The 10,673-nt window shown below is 47.9% G+C and overlaps 1 protein-coding gene across 1 annotated transcript; it reads left to right on the top strand.

The window, feature by feature from the left end:
* Positions 1-3,508: 3,508 nt before the first annotated feature.
* On the top strand, positions 3,509-9,302 carry LOC128626879 (uncharacterized protein C22orf46-like). Its single transcript, XM_053661992.1, has 4 exons — positions 3,509-3,724; positions 5,051-5,605; positions 8,372-8,524; positions 9,285-9,302. Exons 1-4 carry the CDS (start codon positions 3,509-3,511, stop codon positions 9,300-9,302), a joined length of 942 nt encoding a protein of 313 aa, XP_053517967.1.
* The last annotated feature ends 1,371 nt before the right edge of the window (positions 9,303-10,673 follow it).

The raw sequence follows: 10,673 nt of genomic DNA, 5'->3' as shown, positions 1-10,673 counted from the left end.
GGCAGGAAGCGGAAGTGAAGTCACAGAGTGGGCGGGTCTCGCCAATTAAAGCGCTTCCGGGAGGGGGCGCGGGGTATAGTTTCAGTGCTGAGCGGGGGAGCTCATTTTGCTGTTTTTATCTTCATTCTACTATACATTATTGGCAGAAACGAGTTGAACGTCTAAAAAAAATACGAAGAGTTTCAGTGGTGTCATTATTCCATTGTCAGAATATGTTTCAGCACATTCTTGTATTCAATATCATCTTTTTGACTCGTCACTGGTGAGGGAAAGGTATGGAGCTAATGATAGGTAGTCCTAAATGTTTTCCTTCATATTCAGAGATCGTTGTTAAAAGCTCTGATGGGGAGTGGAGCCCAACAGAAATGGAATCAATTGAGTAGGGAATTCAGGAAAGAGCAGGTTTGGGGATGGCAGTTGAGTTCCTATCAGGTTGGGTCTGGAGATCTCGTAGGACATCTATTTTCTTCTGGCCAGCATACTGTTCTATTTCACCAACTCCCCATTGTTTAAGGCTAGACTCATGCCTCCCCACTTTCAAGAGGTTCTGTCTGATTCTTACAGCCCTTTTTCATCTCTCTCCAACATAATACCAGGCATATTTTGGGACCCGTTTGGATCTAGCCAGAACTAGACCATTAAAGTCTTAAATACTTTAAGTGAATACTTTAAATACTTCATTAAGTGAAACGTCCTCGTTTCACTTAATTTCTTTGGAAACCTAGAGGTAGAGACCTGGAAAGACCCTTAGGAATTGTGCAGCCCAGCCCCTTCATTTTAAAGATACTGAGGCCCAGAGAGGTGAAGCTGCTTACCCAACATCACAGAGTGAAGAAGTGGCAGAGCCAAAACGGAACCTTGTGCTTTTGGCTATTGGCCTGGGTTATTTCCATTAACTCTGGTTGCTCTGCCTGGGGTGAGTTGTGGCACTGGGCAGCAGGATAGGTTTGAACTGCCTCCAGGACTTTACATTTACTACATCAAAAATATCTCCATCAGACTTCACCTCATGCAAATCAAAAAACAAAGTTTGCCTTCAAATTAAAAAAATGTCTATTGATGTCTCCTATTTAAGAGCAGAACCTGTGATTTTGACTCTGCTCCTCATCTCTCTTAGATCCTCTTTTGTGATGCTATATTCATTGGACTTATTGCCCACCACTTCTAGGGGACTGAAACCTTATTATTCCAACTTAGGACACAAATAGATGTGTCCTGATCATTTGCTTTTTGTTGTCCTTTATAATAATTTCTGATTGTTTTTGGCATGCCTGGCATCTTGGACCATTGTGTCCCAGGTCTCTTCAGTAATAGCTGATAGAGACTTGATGTTTTTATGACCAAGAGAAATCAGACAGTACATTTTACCTAATTAATTATATTTCCCACCTGTATAATTACTTAATTTCCATAGTCTTTCAGAACTAGCCCACCTTTTTGTATCTTGCTGATTCCCTTGCTAGTAATAAACGTTGACATATGATCAACGGGATCAACCTGTTGTAGGAATTTGTCTTTTGCTGCACTTCTGTGCTTAAAACCCTAAATCCTTGCCGTGGCTTATTAGCTCCCTCTTCAGTAGTCCCTGCCTCACTCCATGTTACAGCCCCACCCAGCTTCTTTCTCTACCCTAAGCACATTCCAATCTCTCCAACCCTTTTCATCACCTTCTGTTGAAAGTAAGGTACCCTCTTCCTATTCATCACATCTTCAGTGGAACTTCCCTGATGACCCAGACAAAGTAATTGCCCCTATTAATGGACCCACACACCCCTTGTTCTTGCCCTTTGTAGCACTTGTTAACCTCATCTTTATTCAGTGTCCACCTGTCCAACCACACAGAGTGCTATGAGAGCAGGCTTAATAGCTGCCTTGGACACAGTGGACGTGTCTTCTGGCACAAAGCCAGGCCCAAAGGGAGTCCTTGTTTCACTTGGGGATCTTTGGAAGCACGCAACCAAAAAAGAATTTGGGGAAAGATTCTGTGGTGGAGCCCAGAGGTTTAAGGGGAGCTGATGGTGACAGCAGGACCAGTCCTGCAGTCTCACTTCACTGTCAATATCCTGCAGCCAAAGACCACCAAGAACATACCTACAGTGTCATGATTGGTTGCAAAAAGGGAGAATGCACACCATAAGGAACTGTGGGACTTCTCAATAAGAGGGTGTTGGGAAATATTTGACACAGGGTTTGGGCTTGTGTTAGGTGATTTTAGGGAAGGTTCAAGGAAGTGGTGTTTGCTCTAGATTAGGGACTGTCAGGAAGTGCAAGTGATCCTATGGTTGGACATCATAATAAATCTTATCTACGAGGTGGAAGAGATGAAGTGAATCTAAGGCTGGAATTGGTAAAGAAATAGCAGTCACTCATATTAGTCAGAGTAAGGGGATGTTTGGTTATTTTTATATATTCAACAACATTCAGGTTTTTGTCTGCATTCAGGCATAATTAAAAAGAGGTCTTATTTTTGTCTTCATTTTCACAGTTAGAGAGGCTTCGTCTGATATTGATGTTTCGTGAAATTGTTTATGTGTAGCGGAACACCAGGGCCCAACTACGATTGTCAGGCTAGCTCCTAGCAACGTCAAGGCCTAACTGATAGAGCCGGGCCAGTTCCTAGCTGCCGTGCTCTGCTTTTCGTTTTATCGCCAGCTTCCTATTCCTATTTTGAATCTTTGTTCTTGATATTTAGAGCCAAATGGATTTGGCCAAACTAAGGCCACTCCTCACTTTTTGACTACCTTGGGTCTGTGAGAGAGTGTCAGGTATACGCTGGGGTGACATTCAGCCAAGGTACATTGTGTGGCATATTGGGTTCTTAGAATAGAGAAACCTCCCAAACAGTTGGTAAATAGGTGATGCCCTTCTCCCAGGACCCCAGGGGCCACTTGCCACACAGCTATTAAAGAGTTAAGCTTTGGCTGATTCTGATGAGCTGGTGTCCCTGCCTGCTCTGTTATTCAGTTTTTTAAATATAACCTTTAGTTGAAAGACAGTAACATTTATTCCGGGTAGCATTTGTCCTCCCACCAACACTAACCCTGAGATGGGAAAAGCAATTCTGAGTGGTCAAACAAGAATACACATGTTCAGTATGGTGTCCATTAAGTGTTTGATATTGGATAGACATGGACAAAAGGATAAAAGTAACTAATAGGAAGAAGGAAACAAGTAGGCCACAGGTTACATCACCCATCATCCATGGGGACATTTAGCGTCTTCACTCCAGAGGACAGGCTGTTTAAAACAAATCCTTCTTCCTCTTAGTTGCTTTTGGGCAGTTCCCCAACGTTGCCCTCACCTGCACTGAGCACGGGCACATTAGCCAGCTCTGGTGCCAGGTTTAACAGCTGGAGCTGAGGCTGGAGGATCAGGCTCCTTTGTGAGGTGGCCTCAGTGACAGGTGCTAGGAGGCAGGGGTTACCCCACCCCAAACTGGCTGGGGTACCAGCCATATCAGTCCTGCCCTCCAACTGCCTAATACCATCTGCCTGACCTAAACTTTTTCATGTTGCTGTCACTGCTGGGTGCCTGTATCGTACTGGGGCCATTCCAGGGCTCTGAGTGGGAGCCAGTGTTGAGCCTGCTCTCCAAGGATCACAGCTGCAGGAGCCCTCGGTGCTGTGGCAACCTGCTTGTCCTCTGCCTCTTTCTGATCTGGCAGGTCCGGCACTATTGGCACCAGATCACCAGGACCTCCCCCAGCATGAAGAGGGTCATCAAGGTGAGGGGCCCCACACACCTCCTTCCCTCAGCACCATGATTGTTTTAGTCACTTGTATGAAGATCCTGTTCTATGGCCTCTGTACAGAGATGATCAATCCTGGGGAACTCAGACTGGTTAGGGAGAACATCATCTTGCCCCAAACCCAGCAGTCGCCCTGGACTCCTCTTTTCCTCACTCCACGCATTCAATCCATCTATGAGTCCTTTGGGCTCTACCTGCAGACTGTATCTCAAATGTGATCACTTCTCAGAACCACCTGGGCAGAGTTCCCTTGTGTCTCACCTGGACCGTAGGCACTGCCTTCTGCCTGGTTCCTACCACCTCTCTTGCCCAGCCACAATGCTCCATGCAGCCAACAAAATGACTTCTTTCCTTCCTTCCTCTCTTAAAAAAAAATTAATCCAAGGGTAATATACACACAGATTATAAGTGTATAAATCAATGAATTTTCCCAAACAATGCATCCATGTGCAGCACCCAGTTAAGAAATGGACCATTACCAGCAGCTGAGGAGCTTGCAGTCACAAGTATGCTGATTTCTAATAACACAGACTGATTTTTGTCTGTATGGAATCATATAGTAAGCTTTCTTTTGCACCCGGCTTACACCTAACATTATGCTTGTAAGCCAGAACAAACTTTTAAAGGCAGATCATTGCACTTTGCCATTCAAAACCCAGTAATGGCTCTTAAGAATACACTCCCCATCAAACTCAGAATAAAATCCAAGCTCCTAACTTCAACTCCAACTCCAAGGAAAGCATGATCTGCTCCTACATTTCTCTCTGACCTCATCTTCCAGCATTCTCATCACTCATTCCATTCTGACCACATGGGCTTCCTTGCTCTTCTTGTGTACATGACCTTGTTCTGTCTTCAGGGCCTTTGCACTAATACCTGCTTTTTCTTCAGGTGTCGCTTGGTTTGCCTCACTTCCCTTAGGTCTCTTGTCATATGTCACCATCTCTGAGAGGCCTTCTCTGACCACCTGTCTGATGGAGCTATCCCCATTCCCTTTCTGCTTTTACTTGCATCAGAATTAGCATACCTCTAACATTATATTGTATACTTGACTATTGTCTCTCCATATCTAGAAGGGATTTGCTTTGTTCATGGTGGTACCTCCACCATTTAGAGTAACACCTGCCCTGAAGTAAATGTTTTCTCTTTCTGAGTGAATGACTACTGTTTGCTTTAAGGAAATTATTCCCCATTTCCTGAGCCCCAGAATCCTCTTCTGAATAATGGCATTACAATTCTGATCTGTGATGATTAGGTGAGATGATGTGTGCAAGAATTTTGCCTCTCTGTTCTCACCTGTAGGTGCCACCGCAGAAGTGGGCAGTGCCCTTCATGAGACCTGACACTTGTTTGGAGCGGACCTCTAAACCATTCTACAGTTTTGGCAAGTACAGGGGCCTGGATGCTCACTTTCGGCAATGGGCACAAAAGAAGAGATGGGGATACTGGAGGAGCCTCCGGGAATCAAGGGTCCGATACCTGCTCTCTTGGCAGCGATGCCAGTGCCCGCCTTGGGATTTCCACACCCCTACTAAGACCACCTTTTGCACCACCCCTTTTTCAAGCACCTGTATGCTCCCTCAGCACAGTTCCAGAGTATGGCATGTACCTTGGTGTCTTCGTGATGAGCACACTCAACTGATTGGCAAGTCGCTGCAGCCTGACCTGGACAGGTATTATCAAAGGATGGAGCAACCGCTGGCCCACTCCCAAGAAAAATTAGTGCCACTGGAGTCTGCTGTCAGCATGCACTCCCATTCCACCTCCATGACTTCAGCTGCTGTTCTCCCAAACCTCCCTTCTCAGAGGCCACAGTTCTGCTCCAGAGAATTCCTGCCTCTTCCTTCTAACCAAGAAGTGGGAATACGCACCTGGAACTGCCCACAAGAGGCTTGGGCACCAGGGATGGAAAACCAGATACTAGGCAGAGAGACCCAGGCTCTGGAATGGGGGAACCAGAGAGAGAGCAGCATGGAGCATACTTGGGAGATTGAGGCATCTGGAAGGCAACCCCCAGGAAACTTGGGGATGGAGGACAATGTAGAGACTAAGGGCCTAGAGTGGAAAAGTCAGAGACCAGCAATAAGTAAAAGTGATGGAGAGATCCTGACACCAGGGTGGGAGAACCCAGACCACATGGGAGCTGAGCGTACAGTCAAAATTCAGAAACTAGGCCAGAGAAACCAGAGGAAGGCTAGAGGTGAGAATTCTCCTGAAACCCAGGCGCATATAGTAGATAACCAGGAACTGTTAAGATGTAAAGTTGACACAGAGAACCAAACTTCAGAGTGGGGGAACCAGGATAAGAGTAGAAATGAGGATGCAATAGAAACTCAGGTATTTGAGAAGAACAAGAAAGAGGCCGGCGGGGAGGAAGAAGGACAGACCCAGGCACAAGGGTTGGGGAAGCAGGGCCTGACTGGCAGTGATAATGGTGAGGAGTACCACGTGCTATGGGGGAGAAAACAAGACCAGCCTAGAGATGATACTGGTGCAGAAGTTCAGGCAGAAGAGAGAGGAAACAAGGGCCAGGTTGGAGGTGAGAATGTTGGGCAAAGCCAAATACCTGGGATGGAGAACCTGGGAGAAGTAAAACAAGATGATGGTTTAGAGATCCAGGCTCTGGGATGGGGACAACAGGACTATATTGGAAGTGAGAATGTCAGAGAGATCCAGACACCAGGGTGGGAGAAGCAGGATCGGGGTAGAAGTAAGAAAGCTGCGGGAGAACTCCAGAAACAACCAAGACATGAATTTCGAGTGGGGTGGGGAAGCCAGGGCCTGAGAGGAGGCAAGGATGCTGGAGAAACCCAGATCTGTAGAGGGGAGAACCTCAGGGAGATAAGAAAGGAGGATTGGGTAGTGATCCAGACACTGTGGTGGGAAGACCAGAGACCAGTGGCAATTGAAGTTGACAGAGAACTTGAGAGTGCATGTTGGGGGAACTGGGTCCAGAATGGAGGTGATTGTAGAGCAGAAATTCAGGCACCAGAGAAAAGAGACCAAAGGAAGGACAGAGATGAGGATGGTATAAATACCCTGGCATCTGAGATAGAAAACCAGGGACAATTAAGAGGTGACACTCATGTAGACACCCATCCACCAGCCAGGAGGAACCAGGAGCAGTTTGGAGATGAGACTAGTACAGACATGCAGGTGCCAGAGATGGAAAATCTGAGAGCGGTTGAAGGTGAAGATGATAAAGAGGCCCTGGAACTTGGGGCAGAAAACCAGGGTCAGATGAGCAATGAAATCAATGGAAAGATCCACACATCAAAGTGGAAAAATCAGGGACACATTAGAAGCAAGGATGATGTAAATACCCAGGTATCTGATGCAGAGGACCGGGGAGAATTAACAAGTGAAACTGATGGAGAAACTCATTCAGTGGAGTGGAAGAAAGAGGAGTGGGCTGGAGGTGAGAATGGAAGGGAAAATCAAGCTCCAGAGAAAAGAAACCATAGAGAAGCTGAAGATGAAGGTGGTACAGAGACCGGGGCACCTGGGGAAGAAAACTGGAGTCAGTTAAGAGGTGATATTGATAGAAAGACCCATTTATTAGAGTGGAAGAACCAGGAGCAGATGGGAGGTGAAAATGGAACAGAAATCCAGGCTCCAGAGAAGAGAAACCAGAGAGAACTGAGAGGTGAGGATGGTGTAGGGACCCTTAGACCTGAGAGAGAGAACCTGGGACACTTAGACTGTGAAAATGGAGAGAGCCATTCGCCAGGGAGGAGGAACTGGGAGCAGAATGGAGGAAAGAATGATGCAGAAGACATGGGAAGTGAGGATGGTAGAAAGATCCAGAGACTTAGTGGAGCAAATCAGAAACTGTTAAAAAGAAAAGTTAATGGAAAAACCTGTACATCAGCGTGGAAGAACCAGGAGCAGATTGGAGGGGAGAATGGGGCAGAAATTCAAATACAAGGGGAGAGAAACCTAAGAGGGCTCACAGGTGAGGATGGTAGAGAGATCCAGGCTCCTGGGGGAGATAACCAAGAACAGTTAAGAAGTCAAACTGATGGAGAGATCCAGATACAAGGTCAAGAGAACCAGAAAAAGGGTAGAGAGGATGATGCGGCAGTAATCCAGAATGTAGAGAACCAGACAAAGTGCATAGCTGAGGATGCTGAAGAACCTGAAGTTCCAGGGGGACGAAGCAAGGACCAGGTCAGAGAAAGGGATGCAGCTAAAGGCAATCTCCAAGTTGACTGTTCTGGGGTTGAGGGGCTCCCAGTCCTCACTGGGTCTGGGGCCATGAATCAGGAACAAGCAGTGTCCTCTGCCACCTGTCCTGAGATGAAGCCTCTCCCCAAGCAGGGTGAGCTCCTTTTGCTCCCCAGTGGGGAGGGAAAGCATCTGGCCAGCCAGAGCTTGGCCCCTGCCAGGAGGCCCAGAGTGGGGATCAGTCCAGACTCCACTCGGGCCCCACTTAAACCCGAGAGAAGACAACAGAGGAATCCTGGGAAGGCGTCTGGTCTGGCTTGGCAGTTCCAGAAACCACGCTCTCTGGCTGCTTCCCTGAACCTGCCCTCCTCCTGTCTCTCTGACTCGTGTGGCCAAGCACCCAAAGCTGCCACAGCTCTAGTGGGTATTCCTAGTGCCCACCCTGTCCTTTCCAAGTGCCTGGGCCTCAAGAAGAGCCAACAGTTCCTCCTGGAGTCCCTCATGCGGCGGAAGATTGCACATCTGAAGTGGGACCTCCGCCAGAAGCTGGTCCTGGAGTTCCATTTGCTGTTTAACTTGTTAGATCCGGGACCACTGCCCTCTTCTGGGGTGCAGCTTCCTGGGTTATACATAGCCTGTGAGCTCCAACAGCAGCAGGAAAGGCTTCGTGAGGCTCAGGCCTCCAGGCCAGGCTTTAAGTCCCCTGAGAAGTCCCAGAGGATTCAACCCTCAAAAAGAAAAAGCTCAAAACTTTGTACACAGGCCAGAGCTCTGGAAAAGTGTGGTCTACAGGGATCGGAGCCCATGGGCCTTTCCATCCATCTGCCAAATTTTCGGAGAGTCAGGGCACCTGGCGGCCCCAGAGAAAGATGGGATGTCCAGAAAGAGGCTCCTCCTAGGGCCAAGCTCCCTGCTCCCAGGAACCCTCGGTCTGCAGCAGAGCCTGGATGTGGTCAAAAAATGGTCCGAGAGTCTTCCAGTGGGAACACCCGGGACAGGAAAATGGTCAGGCCAGGAGTCTCACAGACCACAGAGAAGGCTCCCAGCAGGGTGAGAACATTGTACTCCAGGGCAGGCCAGGACCACGGCAGGGAGAGCTCGTCCCTGGAGGCCTCAAAGCTGCCCAGACTTAAATATCAGCAGACCACACGCTGGAGAAGAAAAAGCCTGGAGGGCAGAGGGGCCGAGCAGCAGTCTTCCTCCTGCTCCACAGACACATCTGGCTTCAAAGGGAGTCTCCACTCTGCCACTGCGAGCCTGACCACGACCCTTCTGACCCAAACATCCAGGTCCCCACCCCTGGCCAAGCCCCAGCGCTCAGCCCCCAACCCGAACCTGAGGGTTTCTGATCCCCCACTGCTCCCCAAAGTGGGTGACCCATGTGTAAGGGAAGACAGCATTAGAGTCCACACTTCGAAGAGGGACCTTCAGCCACCAGGACACTGCTGTGCTGGTGCTGTTCTTCCCAAGACAGAGCGCGTCCAGGTTCAAGGGGAACCTGAAAACCCAAATGGCACCCCACAGAATCCACCGGTCTCCAAAAAAAATGGTTTTATAAAACACTTGAGGAGTTTTCCGCTCCGGCTTTGCTTTAGAAAATAGGCTGCAGACACAGAGTCCTCAGAACACATCAGAGGAGGCATGAGAGTGGTCTGTTCACCCCCAAAGGCTCTAATAAAATTGGTTATTTGGAACCTCTGGGGTTCTGATTTCTCTGGCACGTGTTTTCTAAGTGCCCCCTTTTGGGGTTTGCGATACTTTGTGGGTGCGATAGCAGCCATTTTCACTCTATGAGTTTGAAGGTTTGGGGAATGTGGGTCAGCCCATGTCATCTCCTAACAGTTCCCCCGCCACTACCCCCAAATCCTCACGGGAGGGTTTACTGAGGTTCCTGTCATGGTTCTGTCCTGCCCTAGCCCAAGCTGATTGTGACTGAGATAAAATGCTCAGACAGCCTCAGCTGCTTGGTGGAAGGGTTAGTGCTCTGCCCTGGAAACCACCATTCACGTCCTTTGGGGCACAGGGAAGGAAGGAAGATGATCACTGGGCATCTGCCCTGCTGGGATTCTGCTGCCCATGGACAGACTCCATGCAAAAGCCACCCTGGCTCTCCAATCCTCAAGTACTGCCAACCATAATTACTTGCTGCTCTGCCTGGTCCACCTGCAGGACATCCTGGAGCTAATAATTTGTTTTAGTCAAGAGTAAAACTTCTGAGTTAAAAGGTATTATAGCTTATGATACCTCTGTAGACAGCTTCAGCAGGTGGAAACAGATTCACAGAGCCTAACTCAGTGAGTGCTGGACTTGAAAATTTAATTCAGGTTTTCTCCTTCTCTTTCTTTTACCCCACCTCCCTTCTTTCCCTTCTCCCTTTTTGTTTTTTCTCGCGTTTAGCTTCCTGATTTTTTGAATTCACTGTCAAACTTATACATGCTTATTAGAATTTAGAAAATTCAGAAAAGGAAACATAATCCATAATGATATGACCCAGTTAATGTTGGATGTTCTTTTTGTGCATTGCTGCAGGCAAGGTGTTCCCATAGCAACTTGTGCCTGTCTCTCCTGTAGCATCTGTACTATGGTAGGCAGCCTCTACCTCCCGGTGTCCATGCCCTCATGTGTTCTCTCTTTGAGTGTGGACTGGATCTCGTGACTCACCCCTAACAATACAGCAGAAATGTTGGAATGTCACTTCTGAGAATAGGTTACAAAGACTTCCATCTTGGGTACATGTCTCGCTCTCTTGCTTGCTCCC

This window comes from Artibeus jamaicensis, unplaced genomic scaffold (assembly GCF_021234435.1).
Source record: "Artibeus jamaicensis isolate MK-2021 breed Jamaican fruit bat unplaced genomic scaffold, CSHL_Jam_final contig_233, whole genome shotgun sequence".
NCBI classification, from domain to species: domain Eukaryota; kingdom Metazoa; phylum Chordata; class Mammalia; order Chiroptera; family Phyllostomidae; genus Artibeus; species Artibeus jamaicensis.
This window is presented reverse-complemented; position numbering and strand designations above follow the sequence as displayed.

What these genes read in the sequence shown, in the direction of transcription:
- LOC128626879 (XM_053661992.1), top strand. Translation starts at nt 3,509, where the DNA reads ATGTTGCTGTCACTGCTGGGTGCCTGTATCGTACTGGGGCCATTCCAG. An exon ending in GCATGAAGAGGGTCATCAAG is followed by an intron (nt 3,725 to 5,050) that starts GTGAGGGGCCCC and finishes TCTCACCTGTAG; the next exon opens with GTGCCACCGCAGAAGTGGGC. An exon ending in CTCTTCCTTCTAACCAAGAA is followed by an intron (nt 5,606 to 8,371) that starts GTGGGAATACGC and finishes GTCCTTTCCAAG; the next exon opens with TGCCTGGGCCTCAAGAAGAG.